Source organism: Balaenoptera ricei, chromosome 10 (assembly GCF_028023285.1).
Source record: "Balaenoptera ricei isolate mBalRic1 chromosome 10, mBalRic1.hap2, whole genome shotgun sequence".
NCBI classification, from domain to species: Eukaryota; Metazoa; Chordata; class Mammalia; order Artiodactyla; family Balaenopteridae; genus Balaenoptera; species Balaenoptera ricei.
This window is the reverse complement of record NC_082648.1, coordinates 43,800,455-43,825,501: the sequence shown is the minus strand read 5'-3', so window position 1 is coordinate 43,825,501 and position 25,047 is coordinate 43,800,455. Positions and strand designations below refer to the sequence as shown.

The 25,047-nt window shown below is 40.7% G+C and overlaps 1 protein-coding gene across 5 annotated transcripts in view; it reads right to left on the bottom strand.

Annotated features, from left to right (window-relative positions):
• The window catches only part of SCN8A (sodium voltage-gated channel alpha subunit 8), a 113,238-nt gene that overhangs the window by 72,051 nt on the left and 16,140 nt on the right, over positions 1 to 25,047 (bottom strand). For 3 of the 5 annotated variants that reach the window (XM_059934599.1, XM_059934600.1, XM_059934602.1), the window contains exons 2-6: positions 15,591 to 15,709; positions 13,581 to 13,670; positions 12,801 to 12,929; positions 10,813 to 10,904; positions 553 to 774 (exon numbers count right to left, since the gene is read on the bottom strand). In XM_059934599.1, the coding sequence (XP_059790582.1) occupies positions 553 to 774; positions 10,813 to 10,904; positions 12,801 to 12,929; positions 13,581 to 13,670; positions 15,591 to 15,709 (652 nt within the window). Of the gene's footprint in view, positions 1 to 552; positions 775 to 10,812; positions 10,905 to 11,062; positions 11,155 to 12,800; positions 12,930 to 13,580; positions 13,671 to 15,590; positions 15,710 to 25,047 lie in introns of all 5 variants that reach the window. The other 2 variants (XM_059934601.1, XM_059934603.1) reach the window with 1 other exon arrangement.

Sequence of the window (25,047 nt, the reverse complement as noted above, 5' to 3'; positions counted from 1 at the left end):
TTCTTGTAGGTACTAACTGCCTTTATTTCCTCAGGAGTGACTAACAGTGATACTGCTAACTTTCCCCCATTGTTTTACAGAAGTACTACTATACCAAATATTCCTAAGGGTAAGACCCAAGTGCCTTGGTTCCTGAAATGAACTTGTTAAAACTCCTTAACTGTAATAGGATCAAATGATTACTTAGAGATTACTGGACTCCCTAGACTAGATAGATTCCTAAGGTCTAAGTAGTATTCAGAAACCTTACTAGGTATACTCTATAAACTAAATGTTTAAATATCTCAGGGAAAAGAGGATTTTTATCAAGTTTCTAAGCCTGATTTTCAAAGTAAAAGTTTAGGGGTACATGTGAAAAAGATCTAAAGTTTCATCTTTGTTTTTAAAGGGAGAGAAAAGAGAGAGAGGGAGAGAGGGTTGATATTTAAGAGTTTCTGAACATAATCCGACCTCAAGGGAAGGGAGTAAGTTCACAAGGCTCCTTCCAGCAGCCCTGGCCTTCCTTTCTGCAAGACTTTTTCTTCCCCCACTTGCAGAGACGGGGCCACCTACTTTTATTGTTGATGTACTCTTCCCAGTCAAAGCCCTTGGTGCCGTTTTCAAGATAGCTCTCGTTGAAGTTTATGGGCCACACCACACACTTGTTCCGCAGGTTTCCCATGAAGAGCTGCAGTCCGATCAAGGCAAAGACACTCAGGCAGAACACTGTCAAGATCATCACATCTGACAGCTTCTTCACGGACTGAATTAGGGCGCCCACGATGGTCTTCAGGCCTGAGGGGAGAGAACCCCCCGAGTCAGAGTCATCCCCCAGCCCTCCCCACCTCCCCCAGCCTCCCCACTCCACCACGGCTCCTAGTCCCACAGGGCCACCCATGAAGCACGGCCACTTCACCATTTATACCATGGGAATAACAATGGGGCAGCGGTATTATCAATTCTTCCAGGGGCATCAATTTTTAAGTCAATATTTTTTGAAAAAGAAAGTCCCTTCTCCAGCATGTGGCTCTTTTCTTCCTGGCAGTACTTCCCTGTCTCTGACTTCTTCTCCGCGACTCAGATGAGTCAAGGTCTTACTTGCCTCAGTGTCGCCACACATGCTGTACCCTCTGCCTGGAATGCTTCCTTCCCTTCTCTTGTCCCTCCTGCCTGTTTCCTATTCAACCTCCACTCTCTGCTTAAAGAGCAATTCCCCCAGAAAGTCTTCCCTGACTTTACAACTCTTCTCCCTCCCCTACTATTACTATTTTAATAGCACCTTTTACTTCCTCTGTAGCATTTATCATGGTTAGAGTTAATTATGTCTGCCTTGTTCACAGGTGTATCTGCATGGCTTAGCCCACAAGGTACTCAGTAAATATTAGCTGAATAAATAAACAGAAAATCAGGAATTGAGGAGGCTTCCAGTTCGGAAAGAGAACTACAGGTAAGTTTAAAAGCCAATAATAAGTGGGAAGGTACAATAATATTTTCCCAAGAGCTCTGGAAATGCCAGTGTATTGAAAAGGTTGATCATTATCAATCCAGTATTTATGGTTTGTCTTTCCACTAAAAAATATACCTTCTCTGCGTCACATATACTATACCTTTTTTCTGTCCTAGATTAAAAACTTTACAAAGTTTAAAAAAGCATATAACCCACTTGAATTGGCGGTTTAAACGCAAGCCACTGGTTCAAATTTGAATCTGCAGGCAGATCTCTTAACTGCACAGGGAGAGATCAGTGATAGGAGGCAAAGAAAAGTATGGTTGTGGGTTCGTGATGTTTGGATCAAGACTGAGTCTCCATGTGGTTCTCCTGGGCATGCTCACACATCAGCTAACCATAAGACATGGCCAAGAAAGCACTGAGCACTCCCGGGGTGCCAAAACACCAGGACGGACAGCAGGCAGACACAGAGCCTTGACACACAGGCCTCGAGAGGGATCTTATCCCTAATCTACTTCTGAAGATGAGACTATCACACTGAAATTCTACAGAAATCCTAATCCTGGCTATGATCCTAATCCTAATCTTAATTCTAATCCTGAGTCTGGGTAGATAATTACGAATCTTAAGTTATACAACTTACTTATGTGACCTGAGCAATAAACCTAACCTCCTTGGATCTCAGTGTTTTCATCTTTAAAATGGGGATAATTAGAGTAGAGTATCATAGGGCTGTTGCGAGGATTAAGCATGATTCATACAAACACTTAACACAGCACCTGGCACACAATAAATGAATCAAATGTTAACCATTTTTGTCTGAACCTTAGTTTACTCATTGGTAAAAGGTATTTAAAATATCAACCTCGCTGGGTTGTTGTGAGGTTTAAATAAGATAATGAATGTTAAATACCAAGTACAGTGCCTGGTACTTAATACTTGTTAGCTATCACTATGATACATATGTTGCCCTCCTCAAAGAGACAGGATAATGGGATAATGACACTGCATGGCTAACCTCGTACGATGGTGATCTAATGGGTGGTGTGGACGTGACTCTTCTTTTGCTGCATTTTGCAAGTGACTACCTAGAATTTTCAAAGTTGAGTCCAATAGTAGTAATGGATGGTGTGCCTAGCACAAGCCCTGGCACAAAGCAGACACTTAATATGTTTTTAAGTTCTTTATTGAAAGAGTAAATGAATAAGAAGCTTTCTTTCCTCTCACACAGATATCCTGAAAGGGATGTAAGGGAAATTAAAGAAAAAAGAGCCAAGAGTTAGACTGTAGAGACACAGCAGTGTGCAAAGGCTTATGTTTGCTCACAGAGCGGGTCTTCCATGGAGACTGTGGCCACCAAAGGGATTAGGAAGAGCTTGCCTGGGCTCCAGGAATAAGGCATTTCTGGCCTGATTCCTTGTCTCCTCACAGGGCTGTTCAGAAAGAGCACAAGGCAGGAATCAGAAAGCAGGAATTCTGATCCTGGCTCAGCCACTATTTATGACCCACTGTGTTTCAGAACAAACTTAAGCTCACCTCCCAGTCTCATTTTCTCATACACAGAACATGGATAAACACAGGAGCACCGGCAGTGGGCAGTGGAGGAGAAGCTGAAGAATCGTCTCTAAAAGTGTTTTGTTTTTTTTTTTTCTTTTTAAAATCTTTTTAACTGTGCCTTGTGGCACGTGGGATCTTAGTTCCCCGACCAGGGATCAAACCCGTGCCCCCTGAAGTGGAAGCACAGAGTCTTAACCACTGGACCGCCAGGGAGGTCCCTCTAAAAGTCTTTAAAAATAGGGCAGAGATATTTCCTTGTTCATGATTAAGTAGTCGAAGTTTCAATCTTTTATTCCTAAGTCTTGGAAAATTGTATCATAATCACACAGCTAGGTAAGAAGGTATTGGTAGTACAGAATAAAAGGCAGCTATAAAGAAGTAAAAATTGTTCCAGTGTTCTGGAACTCATTTCAATAAGTTGCTAAGGAATAGAAAAGCTGGGTTGAGGCAGGTGTATGTTGGGTCGATAAGTCAATTCTAGGCTCCTAGAATTATACAGTTCTGCTTTCAAAGTCAAAGAGTGATATATATTGATTGATTGATTGATTGACTGATTGATTGCTGTGTTGGGTCTTCGTTTCTGTGCGAGGGCTTTCTCTAGTTGTGGCAAGTGGGGGCCACTCTTCATCGTGGTGCGCGGGCCTCTCACTATCGCGGCCTCTCTTGTTGCGGAGCACAGGCTCCAGACGCGCAGGCTCAGTAATTGTGGCTCACGGGCCTAGTTGCTCCGCGGCATGTGGGATCTTCCCTGACCAGGGCTCGAACCCGTGTCCCCTGCATTAGCAGGCTGATTCTCAACCACTGCGCCACCAGGGAAGCCCAAGAGTGATTTTTAAAAAAGAGTAGTTGATAAACCGTAATGGAAAAGAATGTATATATATGTATAACTGAGTCACTTTTCTGTACAGCAGTAATTAAGACATTATAATTCAACTATACATCAATAAAAAATAAATTTAAAAAAAAAGAGTAGTTGAATAGGTCACTGAAGAATGGCTGTAAGGTTTCTTTTCCTGGACTTCTTTATGAAGAGCTTATATAGCCATCTCTCCTGAATGGTTCAGACAATCACCTGTGTGAATACTGGATGATAGTTCAAGGCCCTTTCTACTTCTATTTTAATGAATTGAGAAATAAGCTGTAAGCTGTCATTTGTATTAGTAACAAGAGGATAAAACTTTAAAATAGTCAAACCAATGTATTTGTGACATTAATTAATTTTTAAAAACATACAATTTTAGCATGAGTCTAATCTGATTTTCCTGGGCTGGGAACTCTTTGGACAGTTCCAAGCCCATACAACAGGAAATTCCAGGCTATGAGCTCAAACTATCTTCTGTTCCATAAGTGTGGGCTCCCAGCAGTCTTGTTTGTAGGAAGTGACCTTCTCTTAGTAGTTAGATGTCAGGATGGACACCTGACCTAAATCTAGATCCTGTCCTCCAGGAATATAGAATGGGACAAGAGACAGTCCAGTAGCCTTTTCATGTGGTGGGAATGATAATATATAAATCTGGGAGCTAAATGGTAGCCATATTCTATCATTATATTAGGATACGTCTGTGAAGTCAAGACAGCATGCTAAGGGATAGAAAAAGGAAATAGGAGCATGGAGAAGAGAAAGATGAAGACAAGGTACTCCCTGGTGTCTGGGGCTTTCTGGCTCTGCATTCTGGTTTCCCTGGCTTCCAGAAGCCCCAAAGCATTCCAGTCCTTAGTTTCCTTGAAGTACTCCTGTATCTTTTTACTTGCAACCAGAGATGCTAAAATACTACACCAACCCAACATGGAACTCCTCACTTTTCTGGGGATTGACCTGAACACTCACAGTCGGCTGGTTCAACATCTCTTCTCCATAAACCAGATGCCACTGCTGAAGAAGTCTGTACACATGAGTCCAGAAAGCTAAAAAAAAATTTTCAAGTGTTTTGCTTTGAAGTCTGAGGCTTAGATCAACTCCTCTGTGGAGTTCTTTCAGCTTTCAAGAAGGTTAAATTAGAGACTTAAGTTGGAAATGGTATTCAGCCGCTTATACTTCACAGGGTCTCAAAGGAACAAAACTTAATTAAGCAAAAATGATCACTAAATAACACTATGGCCATCCAGAAAGTTTACTCTCTAAGATTCTCATCCAGATTGTTAGGAGGAAATTAGAGGAAGGCATAGGAAGAAGAAAGGTGATGTAACTTAATGTCTGTAAGTGAAGTTAGGCACACAATTACTCAGCAATATTAAATGTAAATGGTTACTGGATTATACACAGGTCTCAGCCAAGACTCTTCTTCCTTCCATTAGGGTTGATAATTGCAAATGACCATATTTGCAGACACTGATGCCAATTTATGGAAATGACGCCATCAATGCTTTTCTTAAGCTCAACCTTCATTGTCTTGCCAGCAGTGGCTGCCACATACTAGTAAACACAGCCGAGCAAAAGTGCTCCCCCAGCAACAAGCAACGCAGGTCAAAAAAAGTAAGAAGTTGCTGGTAGAATTTCTGACCTGAGGCGTGCCAGAATGGAGAATGCCACTGTTCTGGTTGTGAGGATAAACTGTCTTACTTCCTCGACTGGTTCACAACACCACATACCAGAATAAGCAAGAAAACTAATAATCCGAAACAGAGCAGAAAGCTCCTTCGTATGACTCCTACACAACAGAGTGTGACACAGAAGCCACGTGGCGGCAAATTGGACAGCGAGAAGAAGAGGCTAACATTAACTAGCCCTGGGACGTGTCTGAGCAGAAGCAGTTAATAGATTTACTACAGAACAAGGAAAGACAGCTGGACCCAATGTACAGAAAGGTCAGCTACCAGACCGGAAGTCGGACACTTAAGAAATTCTGAGAAGCAGGTGAAGCCGCTGTCACAGAATTTTACTCCACTCTATGTCCAAAGGCGCCTCTGAACCTCCTGTCGCCTTTCCCAACGCCCAGCAATCCCCTGAACAAATGAACAAAGCCTGCTTATGTGCTAAGTCCAGAGAAATCAGCCATGCATACTGGGATCAAGATCTTCCACCATGCTGATGCCAGATTATAAATAAAGTCAATTTATCTTTCCTAGTTTGTAGCTCAGGTTGAGAAATCTAACTGGTTTGAAGCAACACGAGCTACTCCTACAAAATGAACATCAGAACAGGCCTCAACAGCAGTAACAAGCAGCTCTCACAGCAGGGGGAAGAGCAGCTCCCAGCCCCCCAGTCTGACTCGGTCCAGACAAGTCCTGGGGTACAGTCATGCTGGGTCACCTTCCCTGCTGCAGATTCAGTCCTCACAGTGACAGTTCTTGGAGGTTCTTCAGATCAAGAGTAATGTGGGAGAGACGTGGGGGGCCCTCAATTTATTTACTCAAGACCAGATTCGTATCAAAGTCTGAACCAACTAAACTAGCTCCCAAAGGTGGGGCTGGGAGGAGGGGGCTGGGAGTCCCCAGTATTGCTCCACTCAGGACCACTGTGGGGTGGTAAACATCAGCTGTCTTTCCTGAGAAACACTGTGGAAAAAGGAGAAACACGAAAGCAACTGGATTAATCACTAGAATAGTTTAAAAGAAACAATGACTCTGAATATAGTCTTAAAACACTTTCTATCCCCCTTCACAGTGCAGCAGAAATTGCCACATTCATAATGGGCACATTTAAAGAAAATACCTTCTTTGTGAATGTTGGGGTGGGAGGGAGAAGGGCCTCTCATTTTCCCTGCTTCTTATCTGATACCACAGGTAAAGAGAGAGAGAGGCGGTAACAGAAATGAAAGCAGAGAAATAACAAATCCAAGAGAAAAATAATCAAGAAATTACAGCTCTAAAGAGAGCAAAATGACCAACAGAAGTAGTGCTTTGGAGAGCCATTTAAATGATGATGGAAATGAAAAGGGACTGGCAGTGAGGCCCTCCCAACCGGTTTTATTTACACCATTAAGTGCTACACTCTAAGAAAACCCTGAGACACCTCCTTTAAGACGTCCACCCTATCTTGGGGGCATGTTAGTCCTGTGGCTCATGGCCAAAGCACGCAGGAGATGAAAATTCTGACAAAGTCACTTAGAAGTTCATTTTTGTACCCAGATAAACACAAAGCGAAAACAAAGTTTTAAGACATAGGACATTCTCCACAGAATACTTCAATGTCAAGTTGAATCCAGCAAGTTCCAGACCAAAGAAAATATTAAAAGGGTCTTTTCCTATAACTGACCCTTTTAGCACAGTTTGCATGGCACTGTTCTTCAAGTTGAGCTCTCCGAAGCAGAAGGGAAACCATGAATGATAGGTATCCAGGTCTTGAGTTGGCAAATAAAAAGGGTCAGGATGTGAGTTTAGTCTTTTCTAAGCCACAAGAAGGCTCTAAATCAAAGCATCTCTTGTACAAAAGGCTGGAGCTAACTGATGCACTGTACTCTCCAATCTTCAGGGGGTCCTGCCTGCCCTGACACATTCAGAGCATCTATCAATACCAAAGATGCTAAGAGGGAGGACGGCATCAGCCAGGTGAGCAGGGTGAGTGCTCTAGGAAAGGGAAAACTCTCATAAAGAGCTCTGTGAGAACGTGCAGGTCCCACATTAGTTCTGTGGCTGCTCTCACTCCTGTTTCTGGCAGCTTCGGCAAAAGCCTATCATCAAACTGGGAGCAGGAAAAGGCAAAAGAAAGCAACAATTCCACTGAAGTGGCCTATGAGAAAACTTGGTACCCAAAGCAATGGCTTTTACTCAGAGGGAACTATGGCCCAACTCTATAACTGTGGAGTCAAAATGACTTAGATTTCCAGTCAAGAGAGGGCCCAGGTCTACTGTCTCATACACTGGTATTACCACCTGGGAAGGAGACCTGGGTAACAGGCAAGTAGGAAACAAGGCAATAGCCCTCTACAAGTAGAATGGGGAGCAAAAGGACTTGGGATTAAAAGTCACACTTTAATTCAAGTATCAATTATACCATTCACTGATAGTGATCTATTATTGGCTTTATTACCCCTTAAAGTTATTTTCCAAAGCCTCCCAAAGCCATCTCAGTTGGGGGGTGCTTCTAGAAATAGGAATCCAGGAATCTATTTCAAACTGTGAAGTTGGTGTCTAAATCTTCATACAAACCCTTTCTTTGGGTTTAGGTTTCTTCTTTATAATTGCTACTGCTAAAACCATTTATGGAGGACTACTATGGGCCAGGCACTGTGCTTATAAATATATATTTGTAATACAGAATATAAAACTAGACATGAATATATATCTATAAAACTAAAGTAATAAGGATAAATTACGTGACATCAGTCAAGAGTTATCTTGCAGAAATGCTGTGGTCAGAAGTTAATCATACAGCAGAGACAGAGACAGAGGCTAAGAGCTGGAGCAGAGACAGCATCTGCTGCCCTAGTTAGTGAGCAGAACGCAGCTTTCCAATTTAATTCTGGAAGAGAAGTTTTGAGATCACAAGAACATAAAGAGACAGATGCCTTGCGGAGTACGCTGGGGGAAGTGAGCAGAAAACATGGGATCATATTTAAAAGAGGCCAGAGGAGGAAAAGAGACCAAAGGAAAAATGAAAGTAAAGATTTGGTGGTACAGATGTCTTAAAAAGAAAATAAGACAAGGCCTGCCTAAGGGTTAGGCTGCCATCAACAAGCTTCATGAAGCTGCCTAGAGAATGAGCTGAATTGTTTGTCAAATGGATTTGAAATGGCTAGGAACTAAACCTTGATAAGTCAGGGTTATAGTTTTTTGCCAAGGAGAATATACTCCAACTGACACTCAGCCTCTGGTTGATAAGGAGTAAGCTACCATTGTTAAAAATAAAGGAATTCATTTTTTAAAAATATTTATTTATTTGGCTGTACTGGGTCTTAGTTGCGGCACACGGGATCTTTTAGTTGTGGCATGCAAACTCTTAGTTGTGGCATGTGGGATCTAGTTCCCTGACCAGGGATCAAACCCAGGCCCCCTGCACTGGGAGCACCGAGTCTTAGCCACTGGACCACCAGGGAAGTCCCAAGGAATTCATTTTTTTTTTAAATAAATAAATAAATAAATTTATTTATTTGTTTGTTTGTTTATTCATTTATTTATTTATTTTTGGCTGCGTTGGGTCTTTGTTGCTGCGTGCAGGCTTTCTCTAGTTGCGGCGAGCTGGGGCTCCTCTTTGTTGCGGTGCGCGGGCTTCTCATTGCGGTGGCTTCTCTTGTTGCGGAGCACGGGCTCTAGGCGTGCAGGCTTCAGTAGTTGTGGCACATGGGCTCAGTAGTTGTGGCTTGTGGGGTCTAGAGCGCAGGCTCAGTACTTGCGGCGCATGGGCTTAGTTGCTCCGCGGCATGTGGGATCTTCCCGGACCAGGGCTCAAACCCACACCCCATGCATTGGCAGGTGGATTCTTAACCACTGCGCCACCAGGGAAGCTCGGAATTCATTTTTAATAGGGCCATAATTTACTGGCCCGCTTCATAGCCCAAATCTGTAAATGGAGAAACTTGAGGTTTACCTTCCTGAGGTTCTCAGTAAGCTACATTCTAAGTCTTCCCTCTCTGGGATTCTACCTCTGTGCTTCCCTCTCTCTGCATCTGATATGTAGATAACGTGTTGAAAAGGGGAAAAGAGGAATTATTTTTGGTTCAGCCACAAGGAGAAGAGCCACGTGATGCCAGGAATAGGATGTCTCTGTTCTTCGTGTCCCTGTTTCTACAAAACTGCAGTGGAAAGCCTGGCCTCTCGGGAGTCTTCTCTGAAAACTCCTGAACATAACCAAAGTCGAACCAGCAACAACGTAGTCTTGACTTCTGCCACATTTCTGCCAACAATATTTTAGTTATCAGACTAACTATATCTTTCCTTCCAGATTTCAAGACTGGTCTTTAGAAAAATAGTTATTACCTGGTAGAAAGGATTTGAATTAAATTAATGGATCTCAACCTGGGGGCCACAGATGGGCTTTGGTGTGGGGGGGTGGTGCCTGTGACCCTTCATCTGATTCTCAAAAGGATCCAAAACCTTCAAAAGGTTAGGAACCACTGAGCTAGCTCAACCAGAACCAAGAAAAAGAAAGGCAAAAATTTTAGAGAGACTGTCAATCAACTACCTCTCAACCACCCACGGATTCCTTTTTTTTTTTTTCTTATGAAGTTTCTGTACTTTTTTGTTTGCCCACATGTTTAGACATATCTTATCTTACCTTTGACTTTTTTTTTTTAACAGCACCTGCATAAGCTTTCACTGGGATTTATGTTTGAGAATGGTCTCTGAATATATATGTAGTAGATGTCTACTGGTTCTTAGTCTGGTGAAACAGACAGCAACAGAATGTGATAGACAGTGATTATTAAAGCTCAGGCTCTTAAATTTGTCTGGAACACTGGACTAGTTAACTGGGTAAGGTCTCTTCTGTGATTAAATAATTCCATTAACACAGTAACAATAAAAGTACAATTCTTCGAATAACATCCCATCAGCAAACCATGCTATAGGAAGCCTAGAAATCATAAGCAATGGAATGATGGTGAATGTTAAAATTACTGTAATTCCATGAGGATAGGAAGCAAACGATTTATATTCAAAGAGACAGCTAGCTCCGTGACAATTCTTTCAGATACTGTGAGATCCAAGTGATTCTTAAGCACGTGCTTTTTCAAGGCATGGATGGAATGGGGGCTGCATGCGTAGCAAGGACTGTCAGAGATACTGCCTAAGGACCAAAGAGCCATTCCAGAGAACGTCTCCCAGGAAGAACATGCGGAATGCAAGGCCGTATCAGCTGTGCCGATGCCGCTTCAGAATGTGGTGGACAAAATGAATGGAGGACAAAGAGGAGATGAGGCAAAGTCAGTCTTGCGTTTAAATTTTCTCACCTGGAATTACAGAGATAGTTTTCAAAGCTCGCAGAACCCTGAATGTTCTCAGCGCTGAGACATTGCCCAGGTCCACAAACTCTGTCACATATCTGTAGTAAGGGAGGTCACGCACAGACACAAATGACAAACACGGACACAGACACAAACACCAAAGAAAAAAAAACAAAACCACAACAAAACAAAAAAGTACAGTACGTCACGTCAGGGCCCTAACCCAACACCTAACACCAACCCCGGGCCATCTTACCTGGGATTACCGAAATAGTTTTCAAAGCCCTCAGTACCCTGAAAGTGCGTAGAGCTGAAACATTGCCTAGGTTTACAAACTCTGTTATATACCTGCAGAATCAAACCAAAGTTAACTTGTAATGGTACCACTGGGCGAGGGTTTGAGAATGGGGGTAAGAAAGGGTCTTATATACAAGCTATGATTTCATTTATTTCCTTGAAAAAGAAAAGTTTCAAAATATAAACATTTAAGGAACACATTTTTTTTTCAATTGGGCAAGGAGAATTCAAAAGTGTATTTGAAAGAAGTGATACCACCAGAAGGTTCCTAGGGCTTTCTTTCTTCCTCAGCATTGTGATGTGCAGATCCCAATCAGAATGACTACTCAGTCCATTCACTTTTTTTTAGTAAAAAGGAAGGCCCGGAGGTATTCAAAGGCTTATGTCTCCAAGTTTTATGAACAATTTCTTAGGAAAAGGAGACAAATTTCTGCAACAGGAGTCTCATAAAAACAAATCTACATTAAAATAAACTCCCTAGTTGACAATGGCAAAAATGCCTAAAATCTCTGCCTAAAAACTCTTAGATAAATGATTTATCTAAGAGTTGTATGCGTATCTTTGCAGTCATGCCTACAGATGAAGTTTTAGCCCATGACATACAAAAACAGGGCTCAGGAAATATCTAGATCATGGGATCAGAGCCAATATTGTGTTAAGTGCTCATTTAAGTGCCAATGTGGCACTGTGGCACTGTGTTAAGTGCCAATATTGTGTTAAGTGCTCACCAGCTCTGTGCCTAGCAAGGACACTTAAATTTTAAATGAACACCAATGTGTATTCATAATGCTGGAAAGCGAGAAATTGTCTTAATATAACAGAAAGTCAAAGTTCCAGTTTCAAATATTCAATGCATATCATTCATTCACACTTTATAGTTGACATACATTTTTCTATCTGATGTTCAGACCCATACATACACAAATGCACTCAATTTCTTACACGTCTGTGTGCACACACATAAACACACACACAATCTCTACAACACACTTACCCCCTACCAAACCACAAAGTGCTTTCCCAACCTGAAAATAAAAATAAAGTCTGCTATAACTCTTCTATCACCAGCTAAACTTCCCGAAGAGATACATTTTCATTGTTAAAACAACACAAATTACCCTAGCATACCAATGTGGTGTTACACTGCTCCCTACTAATAATAGTTCGAAGCTCTGGTCAGTAATTCTTTACGAAGTGACCAGATTGGATACTTGGCTCATGTTTTGACTCTAAAATATGCTCTGAATTCTGCAACATGTGGATAGCCTCATGAAATTACATGTGATATAACATACCCAGGACACTGAGTTCCAGCCTAAGGTTTACACCTAAAAAATCTGAGGTCTTCACCGAGGCCGCCTAGTGATAATTGTGCGACCCCTGGTCAATGTTGTAGGGGAAAATAAAATATGAGGGAGTGTCAATGGGAAATCACTTCCTACTTTCCCTCCCAGCTGTAAAGCCTCTGCTCACCATCTCCCATATATACATGCTGTCAATTCCTGAACCACAAGAGGCCCTCATAAGCAAGAATCATAGGCATAAGTCCATACCACCTTACATGGTTATCCATTAATTCCTCATACAACTAAGCCCACAAACTCACACTTACAAACTGTCATACAAACACACCCAAGAGTACAACCACACACACATAATCACACCCAGAACACCAATAAAGTAAGCAGAGAACTTACGCCATCATGATGACACTGAAATCTAACCAGTTCCACGGATCCCGTAAAAAGGTAAAGCCATCTATGCAGAAACCTCTTGCAATGATTTTCACTAGTGATTCAAATGTATAAATCCCTGTGAACGTGTACCTGTCAAAGAAATGGATATCTTGAGGTAATTTCTGAACAGACAGAAACTTTAAATGAATCTTTTAAGATAACACTTGCCGATGGGTGGCTTCAACTAACAGAGACAAAATAGAAAGAACACAGCCAATGCAGCAGAAAGGAAGTGAGGAAGAGAAAGGGATGCTTCAAATAAAAATTACTGAAATGCACAAACCAAGAACTCTGGAATGTTGCACTGGGCCCTGACGGGTATTGCAAACAAAAAACTCTGTATTGCCATCTAGCACATGATCAATTGAACCAGGCATGGAGGCCCCACAGCTAGTGTTAACTTGAGACAAGTCAAAAAGAAAGGGAAAGCTAATGTGGGAGAAGAAGGCAGTATCATCAGGAACTGAGGGTACAGGATGGTGATGGGGCAGCAAGTCAAAGCATTGGCTAACATAGGAAAGGCCAGAGGTGAAGAGTAGTAACTTCCAGGGCATACTTTCTCTTTCTAGAGCTGACTTCTAAGGATATTTCTTAAATTCCACATGTATCCTCACACATCCTTGTGACATGAAAAATGGGCAATAATTTTCTTCCTTGATGCATAAGCTGTGCAGTGCATGATTCAGTGACTAAAAATATTTAAAACAAGCTGGCAGAAAAATAAATAAATGAGCTACTTACTCCACATTCTTCGACCAGTCAGGAGGGTTACTAAAAGTCATGAATACACAGTTGGTCAAAATAGTGCACATAATGATCATGCTAAATACTGTAGAAAAAAGTCAAGGGAGAATATACAAAATCTGGCCAGTTTTTATCCTCAGGAAGCAAACACATATCGCATTGGGTATCACAGGAATTAAATCAGTAACCTGACAGGAGACAAAGCACAGAGAGGAGGAAAAGGCGAGGTGATAATGAAAACTGTGGTCATCACCATGAACACAGAGTGCCACCATGTGTATCCACACCTGGCCAGAGAAGGTGAGTGGACACAGCAGGATGGCCACTCTCTTTCTTTCAAAAGCACTGTCACTGTTCTACTCCTTTTGGATAAACATTTCTCCCTCTTACCACTTAGCCTCTAAATACCTCTTTGCCTAATAACCAGAAATCTTGTAGTCTACCAGATGCCAAAGTCATCAGATGAGAAAATAAATTAAATCTAATCTATATTATTCAGTAGTCATTTATTGTTAATTATCTTGCATTACCCATTATTTGGAAATGTGCATGTCATTAATGATTTTTTTTTTTAATAGTCTTCCAAAGGTCTGATTGTTCTTGTGGGGCAAGGCAACAGTCAATGTATGCTGAATTTGTCCAATCTGGGAAACCAGTTATGGTACATGGGGTAAGGATTTTAAGGACATCTGCACCACCGTACTCGTAAGAATTAGGTAATGAAGCAAATTCATCTGATCATTCTGAAAGTGCCTGGGAATGTTTATGGGTAGCAAATCATTTTGTTGCCATTTTAATTCCATCCAGGATCTTTCTCAGCCCTTCCTGTTCTGGTCTACTGAGGAAAATTAAACTGCTTTAGGTCAATATGAGTTACTCAAACTCAAACTGTCACTTTAATAAGCACAGAAGCCATATCTCATTTGTTGCTAATTCACTCTCTCTTGCTAACGGCATTCACTATCTTCATTCTATTAGTGGAGTTTTAAAAAGAAAAACTACTTCTTACAGCTGGATTTTTTTCTTCACTACAGCTGTATTTTTCTTCAGGGAATAATAACATGTTCTGGCTAGAAGAGAAAAAACACCATCTTCTGATCCAACAAAAAGGGAAGAAGTCCATTGTGAATTATTTACTTATAAACCTTTAGATTTCAGATCTATGTTGCTTGTAAACCAAAGATTCCAGACCAGGTTGCTAAGTTCTTACTGTTAATAAAATGTGCAAAAGCTTAGCAAACCTATTTACAAAGTAGCAACTGCTGGTTTCCTCATCCTACTTGGAGGGTACAAAAACTCTGAAGCATGGGACTAAGTACTGTCAAATTGAAGACCAACCATGAAAGTTTAAAGTCACTAGGCAAAGTTGCTAACCCCATCACATAATTTTTCATCTGTCATATACTCTCCTATATTAATAAGACATAAAAGTCAAGCCACATGAATAAATTGGCATTTTCTGTTTAAGGAGAGCAAAAATACCAAAACAGATTCACAACAATCTTGCACTCTAGATCTAAACCTCTGTACCAAGGAGGCCATTTAATCTGAGAAACTATCTTAGATAATTTCTAAGCTCACTGTTCAAGAAATCAAAAATATTCAAGGCAGATCTCTAAAACACTCATTCAATTATCTGTAACTCAAGAAGTAGCTTTTCAAAAATTCTAATATGGACTTCAATATATAAAAAGCTGAATAATCTAACTCTTGAAGTCTGAGTGCTTTAAAAAGTAAGACTTCAGTAAAAGGTTACCATCTTAATTTGTCGCTCTTAATGATATCCACAGAATTCCAGACTCCCATGACATCATCCTAAGAAAAAAGGATTTGCTGAAGCTCAGCTCAGGATTCAGCAGAAGTCACTCTTAAAACTTCTAACTGGTGGGATAGTCACCTACACTATTGGTAAAATACTTACTATACATTTAAGTTGTCCACATTCAGAAACACACACCAGCGACCATGCAACTGCTGCACTCACTCCACATTTGCAGAAAAGGATATGAATGTATCAAAATTTTAATAGCTATTCTTCTTATCAGGTTAAAAGGACTTAAAATGTACAAGGCAGGCGTGGCACTAAATCTGAAGAGAGTTTTCCCTCTGTTTAATACTACAAAGGTCTGTGGAAAAAGAGAGAGAGAAATTATTAAAGCATGGGAATTAATCATCACATGAAACAACATTTTTCTAGGCAAGAAATAAACTCAAATGTACTTGTAAGTTTTACTTCCCAGTTTGGTGTCTAGGGCAAGAAACCTTCAGGCAATATTAAGGCAAGAGAAACCTCCTTCCCTCACCTCCCTCCCCCTGCCCTGCCCCAGATTACATTACAGATAGATGACACTATCTTAGCAGTTTTACAGAATAAACTTTCCTTTCAGAAACAAGACATTTGAATTATACGTAAACTATTTTATGCCAGCTCTGGACAAGATACTTAAGTTTATTAATTTAGGATTCATTCACTCAACAAATATTTACTCAGTGCCTACTATATGCCAGGCACCGATCTAGGTGCTTGGGAAGTATCAGTAAACAAGGCCACCCTAGTGTGAGGAGCTTACATTCTAAGGGGGGAGACAGATAATAAATAAAAAACATAATGAGTAAGTAAATTACACCGAATGTGATAAGTGCTATGGAAAAAGGAAGACGATCAGGGAAAGGCAGCTCTAGAGTACAGGGGTCAGGGGATGGGGTGAATGGAGAGATGACAGGTTTGGGTTTTTTTTTTTTGAAGTATAGTAGATTTACAATGTTGTGCTGTACAGCAAAGTGACTCAGTTATACACATATACACATTCTTTTTTTTTTAAATAGTCTTTTCTATTATGGTTTATCCCACGAGATTGGATATAGTTCCCTGTGCTACACAATAGGACCCTATTGTTTATCCATTCTAAATGTAATAGTTTGCATCTATCAACCCCAAACTCCGTGCCTATCCCTCTCAGGTAGTCAGGGTAAGCCTACCGAGAAGAGAGATTTGAGCAAAAACTCGAAGGAGGTGAGGAGGGTTCTTCATTCCACCAGTATTTACCTACCAAGTCTACTCTGTCTGGCTTTTAAGAGCCTCCATTATCAGCCTTGCCAAAATCATTCAACTACATTCCTGGCATGAATCCTCCTGTCTTGCCAAACCAGTACAGGTTATAGTAATTTAAACTTTGGTCTTGGCTCTCATTGCTCATCCTACCCAGAATGCCTTTTCCTGTCGCATGAATTCAATTCAATTAAAATCTTTCTGAGCATGTTTTGTGCCAAGCATTGTGCTAAGCTCCTTGGATACAAGATTGAATAAAATTGCACTTTTAGGGAAGACATATATGTGAACTAGTAATTATGATGCAGGGTAAATACAAAGTTCAGTAACAAAAATATGCGTAATGTATGAGGCAGCAGGAGAGAGAGATTTTTCCCCCCTTGGGTGGGAAATGCAAGGGAAGAGAGTGGGCTGGGAGGTGTTCACAAAGGCAGGTAACTAAACATTTGGAAGGGGGTTTTAAAGGATAAGCAGAGATTAAGAGAGATTAATTGGGCAGATAAAGGAGGAAGGGTTGGCAAGGAAAGGGACCAGCATAGGATTACAAAGGCACAGTAGCACAGAACTGTGGGTGCTCTCAGGGAATTGATAAGTAATTCAGTGTTGATGGAGGATAAAATAGAGAGGAGGAGCAGCAGACTGTGAAGCTGGAGAGAGATGTAGGGGCCTACTAGACTGAGTTCCTAAGGACACAAGGTCAGTGGCAAGTACACAGCCCTAGCATCTCACCGTGCAGGTGAAAAAAGCAAATGGTCAAATGCTAGCCATTTAAAATAGGTTTTTGTTTTTGTCTTGTTTTTTAATTTAAAGCAATACATGTTCATAATCATAAAAAAAGGAAGAGAAGACAAGTTCCATCTCATTACCCAACGATAAACTTTGCTGCTTGTATATCTTTTCAAAACTTTTCTGTGTTAATATAACATAAATATAGCCTTAAAAAGACTCTCCTTCTCTCTCTCTCTCAAATGGGATTCTACCATAAACACTCTTCTGCACCTTGCATTAAAAAAATGAACTCAGGGGCTTCCCTGGTGGCGCAGTGGTTAAGAATCTGCCTGCCAATGCAGGGGACACGGGTTCGAGCCCTGGTCTGGGAAGATCCCACATGCCACGGAGCAACTAGGCCCGTGAGCCACAATTACTGAGCCTGCGCATCTGGAGCCTGTGCTCCACAACAAGAGAGGCCACGATAATGAGAGGCCCGCGCATCGCGATGAAGAGTGGCCCCCACTTGTCGCAACTAGAGAAAGCCCTCGCACATAAATGAAGACCCAACACAGCCAAAAATAAATAAATAAATAAATAAATAAACCCAAAAGTTAAAAAAAAAAAAAAAAAAAAAGAACCCTCACAAAGAAAAGCCCAGGACTAGGTGGCTTCTCTAATGAATGCTACCAAATGTTTAAAGAGGAATTAACACCAATCCTTCACAAATTCTTCCAAAGAATAGAAGAAAAGGGCACACTTCCCAACTCATTCTGCAAGGTCAGTATTGCCTTGATACAAAACCATACAAAGACATTACAAGAAAAGAAAACTATAGACTAATATCCCTTATGAATATAGATACAAAAAGCCTCAACAAAATACCAGCCAACAGTATCTGGTAGCATATAAAATAAGGATTATACACCACGACCAAGTGAGATTTATCCCAGAAATGCAAAGATGATTTAACATATGAAAATCAATCAATGTAATACAACATAGTAATAAAATAAAGCATAATTACTGCATGATCATCTCAATAGATGCAGAAAAAACATTTGACAAAATCCAATACTCTTTCATAATAAAAACATTCAACAAACTAGAAATAGAAGGGAACTTCCTTAACCTGATAAAGGGCATCCATGAAAAATCCACAGTTAACATCATTTTTAATGTTAAAAGACTAAAAGCTTTCTCCCTAAAACGAGGAACAAGGATTCCACTCTCACCACTTCCATTCAACACTGTACTGGATGTTCCAGACAAGCCAATTAAGCAAGTAAAACTATTTCTATTTGCAGATGAAATGATCTCGTACGTGGAAAACCCTAAGGAATACATACACACAAAACTATTAGAGCTCATAAACAAGTTCAGCAAGGTTCCAAGACACAAGACCAACATATAAAAATCAGTTGTATTTCCATATACTAGCAATAAACAATCTGAAAATGAAATTAAGAAAACAACGCTATGGGGCTTCCTTGGTGGCTCAGTGGTTAAGAATCCACCTGCCAATGCAGGGGACATGGGTTCGAGCCCTGGTCCAGGAAGATCCCACATGCTGCAAAGCAACTAAGCCCGTGTGCCACAACTACTGAGCCTGCACTCTAGAGCCCGCGAGCCACGACTACTGAGCCTGTGAACCACAACTACTGAGCCCGCACACCACAACTACTGAAGCTTGCTCGCCTGGAGCCCGTGCTCTGCAACAGGAGAAGCTACTGCAATGAGAAGCCCGTGTACCGCCACGAAGAGTAGCCCCCACTCGCCGCAACTAGAGAAAGCCCGCGCTCAGCAACGAAGACCCAACACAGTCAAAAATAAATTAAATAAATAAATATTTTAAAAATTATAAAAAGAAAAAAAAAAAGAAAGAAAACAACTCCATTTACAAGAGCATCCAAAAGAATAAAACACCTAGGAATAAATTTAACAAAAGAAGTATAAGACTTATACACTGAAAACTATAAAACATCATTAAAAGAAATTGAAAAAAAATGTAAATAAAAGGAAGGACATCTTGCACTCATGGACTGCAAGACTTAATATTGTTATGGTTCAATGCAATCTCTATCAAAATTTCAACTGCCTTTTTGGGCAGAAATTAACAAGCTGATCCTAAAATCTGTATAGAAATTTAAGGGAACCAAAATAGCCAAAACAATCTTGAAAAATAAGGACAAAGTTGAAGACTCACTTCTCCATTTCAAAGCTTACCACAAAGCTATAATAATCAAAACTGTGGTACTAACATAAGGATAGCCAAACACATCAGTAGGATAGAATTGAGAGTCCAGAAATAAACCCATACATCTATAGTCAATTGATTTTCGACAAGGGTGACAAGACAATTTAAAGGGGAAAGAGCAGTCTTCAATAAATGGTGCTGGGACAACTTGATAACCACATGCAAAAGAATGAATCTGAACCTCTATCTCACACCCGATATGAAAATTAACTCAAGATGGATCAAAGACCTAAATGTAAAGGCTAAAACTATAAAACTCACTGAAGAAAACATAGGTGTAAATCTTTATACCTTTCGATTAGGCAATGGTGTCATAGATGTGACACCTAAAGCACAAGCAACCAAGGAAAAAATAGATAAACTGGACTTCATCAAAATTCAAAACTTTTGTGCAGCAAATGACACTATTAAGAAAGTGAAAAGACAACCCAAAGGATGGGTGAAAATATTTGCAAATCATGTATCTAATAAGGGTTTAGCAGCCAGAATAGATTAAAAAAAAAAAAAAAAACAGCTACGACTCAACAGTAAAAAGACAAATAATCCAAGTTAAAAATGGGTAAGGATTTGAATAGACATTTCTACAAAGCAGATATACAAACAGCCAATAAGCACATGAAAAGATATTCAACATTATTAGTCATTAGGGAAATGCAAATAAAACCACAATGAGATACCTCTTTACATCCACTAGGATGGTAATAATTAAAAAAAAGAACAAGGAAAATAACAAATGCTGGCAAGAATATAAAGAAATTGGAACTCTATTACTGGCAGGAATGTAAAATTGTTAATCCACTTTGGAAAACAGTTGGCAGTTCCTCAAAAGTTAAACAATGAGTTACCACATGACCCAGCAATTCCGCTCCTAGCTATATATCCAGGAGAACTAAAAACAGGTTCACACAAAAATGTATACATGGATGTTCATAAAAGCATTATTCAAAATACTGCAAAAGTGGAAACAACCCATCAACTGACAAACAGGTAAACAAAATATGGCACATATCCATATAACAGGATACTCTCCAGTCTTAAAAGGATTGAAATTCTGACATATGCTACAACATGGATGAACCTGGAAGACATTATGCTAAGTGAAATAAGCCAGACACAAAAGGACGAATGTTATGTGATTCCACTTATCTGAGGTATCTAGAATTAGCAAATTCATAGAGACAGAAAGTAGAATAGAGTTTATGAGGGGCCTCAGGCAGGAGGGATGGAGAGTTATTGTTTAATGGGCAAAGTTTCTGTTTGGGATGATAAAAAAATTTGTGGAAATGGATAGTGGCGATGGTTGTACAACACGGTGGATGTATTTAATACCACTGAACTGTGCACTTAAAAATGGTTAAAATGGTAAATTTTGTGTTATGTATAGTTTACCACAATAAAAATATATTGAGCCTTGAACGACATGGGTTTGAACTGCTCAGGTCCACCTGTACGTGGATTTTTTTCAATAGTAAATCCTACAGTACTACCCGATCCACAGTCGGCTGCAGAAGCACAGGTACAGAGGAACCGCAGACACTAAGGGACCGCAGGTGTGGGGGACACTGCATGTTTGGAGGGCTGGCTATAAACTATACGTGGATTTTCGACTATGCTGAGGGTCCATGGCCTTAACCTCTGCATAGTTCAAAGGTCAACCGCACATGATTACCTGAAAAGTGCCCAGTAAGGTGTTATTGATACACTTTTTAAAATCAGTTTTATTCCAAGCCAAATAACAGAATTAAGAATAGTAATAGCTAAAAGTGGTTCCCAACCCATTCTGAACTTCAGAAAGATTTAAGGAGCTTTTTGGAAAATAAGGACATCTGGGCCAAGAAAAAAAGAAAGAGAAGTTAAGTGTTTATACATGCTACAACATGGCCTTGCAAAATCTTGAAAAGAGTTCAGACACAAAAGGCCACATATTGTACGATTTCGTTCACATGAAATGTCCAGAATAGGCAAATCTTGATGGAAAGTTGGTTAGTGGCTGCCTAGGGCTGGATGGAGAGGGGATTAGGAACTCGCTGCAAATGGGTCTCTTTAGGGCGATGAAAATGTTCTGAAACTAGATAGTGGTACTGCCTGCAAACCTTGTCAACAAAAAGCCAATGAATTGTACACTTTAAAATGGTGGATTTTCTAGCTTGTGAACTGTATCTCAATGAAAACGAAACACCACAAAAACACACATGAAAATGAACCACGTAAGAGGTATAAGACATATAAAAAGGTCTAAAGAATGATACCACAAACATTTATGCACCCATCAGTTAGCCTAGGAAATAATGCCTTACCAATACTGCTCCTTTCTGCACTCCTTTCCAAATACACACTCTCCTTCCCACAGAGGTCAGTGATATTTTGAATTTGGTACTGAGGTCCCACTTTTTTGTGGTATATTTCCAGTTACTCTGAGCTCCCCCTTTTCTACACTCAGAGTTTGTGTCTTTCATTATTCTCCCAGCTCTTTTTGTACCCTCCCCTCCACCCTCCCCACCTACTCCTAGAACTAAGTTTCAAGCTCTTGGAGAGCAGGAACCAACCTCACTCATACTTCCTCCCACAGCTCCAATATAATGCTCAACCCAAGCACTCCCAATAAACGGTTGCTGGCAGATTTTTCAAAGTTCCTGTCCTCGCATCTTCTGCTCTTTCCTTTCCTAATCTGGCAGAGTCACACCAGTCTCTCCACAGTAGAAAAGCAGTGCTGGTACTGAGCCATATACATTCTGGAAATGCTCAATGCACCATCCCCAGTGTGAGAATGCACTGCAATAATATTCTTCCTGTACTAGAAGGGACTGGTTCCAGTGGGGTACGCTGCAGGGAAAGACTAATCCTAAAAGCAAGAGGAAGTAGTAGACTTGGGGTTAGGCTGAAAGAGGTCAAGGGCTGAGCTACGGCGCTTCCATATTTTGGCTTCCCAAAGAAACAATGAGCCCCGTACTTTCCCAAAACCCCCTCTCTGAAGTACTTGTACTCCTCTGTGTTTCTATAGCAACCCCCTCTCTGAAAATGCCAAGCCTTTTAAATAACCTCCTCATTCAACCTCATAATATTCCCATGAAGTATGTGTGAAGGAGGGATTATTATCCTCTATGCATTTCACAAAAGCTCAGGAGAGGGACACCACCTATCAAAGGTCAGGCAGCAAGGAGCAACATATTATTCCAAGTTTAGAGCCTCTTTACAGCTTCTATTGTGCCAGATTGAGAGGCAGTTCAATGGGAATATGGCAGAGAATGAACCTGGTGTGGGGGATGGAGTCTCCGGTGAATGAGAAATTTGAGCCCCTGGGGTACACTGCATAAAAGCCTCAGCGACAACGAAAGAAGCACTGGCCCGTGTCCCAGGATCTAAAACCACCAGGCTGGGCCTTTACAAAATCACCCACCTGCCTTAGAAGAAGATAGGCAACAGGGTTTTTAAAAGTTAACAAACTCTGCACCTTCCCAATTTCTCATCTTTTAGTTTGGTCATGATGGAAAGATAGGTCTAGAGGAACCACTGAGGGTGTTTCCTATCTCAGAATCAGGGCCTGCACAGCACCTGGCATGGAGCAGATGCTCGATAAATGCCTGTTGCTTGGTGACTGAACAAATGCTTGTATGTCTGACGTGAGGGAAAAGGAGAAGAGGAAAAGGAAAAGGAAGACGTTAGGAAACTGAAGTTGTTAGGCCTTGGTTGAAGAAAAACTAGGCGGTAGCTAGGATTCTGAATGACTACAGTGCTGAGTTGGCAAGAAAGAGATTGATGATCCTGAGGGAAACTAGGTCTTTTTAGTGAATTTTAAAACCATGGTTTTGTAGGTATAAAGGCTTCCTTATGGACATTTTATGTGTGAAGTAGAAATTTCATAATTAATTTGGACACTGAATACTGCATACAGAATAGTTTATCACTGAATACTGCATACAGAATAGTTTATCATCACTCCTTTCTAAATATTTACATCCTCTATCTTTATCAAGTATAAAAACAGGAGATATTTTTTCTATTCAAAGAGAAATAAACATCTAGCTTACACTAAACCTCCGGAAATGAAGGTAAATCCTCCATACTTCAAGCAGCAAGTTGTATTACAATAAAACATACTTTATTGTTAAAATAATTAGATTTACATACGCTTAATTCATATGCAGTTTTTCAAAGTTCATCTTTTGCATAAAGCAAGATGCTGTTTGGACCAACACAAGTTCTCAAAGCTTAGGAATCTCCTTTTAACACTGGGGCTTGCAGTGCTTATCTGAGAGATAGAATAATATATATCAGGGGTCAGCAAACCTTTTTTGTAAAGGGTCAGATAGCAAATATTATAGGTTCCATGGGCCATACAGTCCCTGTCGCAACAACCTGCCATTGTAGTTGCAAAAGTAACCACAGACAATACGTCAACAAATAAGAGTGGCTGTGTTCAAATAAAACTTTATTTACAGAAAAGGAAATTTTAATTTCATGAAATTTTCACATATCACAAAATAGTATTATGCTCTTGACTTTTCCCCAACCATTTAAAAATGTGAAAACCCTTCTTTTTTTTTTTTTTAGCCACACCATGAGGCTTGTGGGATCTTAGTTCCCCAACCAGGGATGGAACCTGTGCCCCCTGCAGTGGAAGCACGGAGTCCTAACCACTGGACCGCCAGGGAAGTCCCATGAAAACCCTTCTTAACTCATGGGCTGTACAAAAGCAAATGGCAGAGCTGATCTGAGCCAGGGGTCAAGGTTGGCTAATCCCTGTTATATACTAACAGCAGTTCTGACCTAAACCAGACTGGTTGCTTAAGAATGATCTGATTAGCTTTTTTTTTTTTTTTAAATAAATTTATTTATTTATTTATTTATTTTTGGCTGTGTTGGGTCTTCATTTCTGTGCGAGGGCTTTCTCCAGTTGCGGCAAGCGGGGGCCACTCCTCATCGCGGTACGCGGGCCTCTCACTATCGCGGCCTCTCTTGTTGCGGAGCACAGGCTCCAGATGCGCAGGCTCAGTAATCGTGGCTCACGGGCCTAGTTGCTCCGCGGCATGTGGGATCTTCCCAGGCCAGGGCTCGAACCTGTGTCCCCTGCATTGGCAGGCAGATTCTCAACCACTGCGCCACCAGGGAAGTCCCTGATTAGCTTTTTTTTTAAAAAAAAAAAAAAAAAAAAAAGCAGATTCACAAGTCCCACCTCAGAGGTTCTGATAAACAAGCTGCAGAGGAATCTGTGCTCATCAGGATTTGAGAACTGCCACCTCACCTGTCAGGTATTAAAACACATAGGTTGTCCTTCTTCATCTGCCTCTACCTGGCTGTATGGCCTGGGGGAGCCCCTGCAGCTCTCTGGATCTCATTTTCCTCATCTCTAACATGAGAGAGGGGGCTGCCTGATGGGCGTGCCCAGGTCCTTTCCAGCTCTGACATCTGTGAGTCTACAATTTACAAAATACACAGAAGCATCCAATATT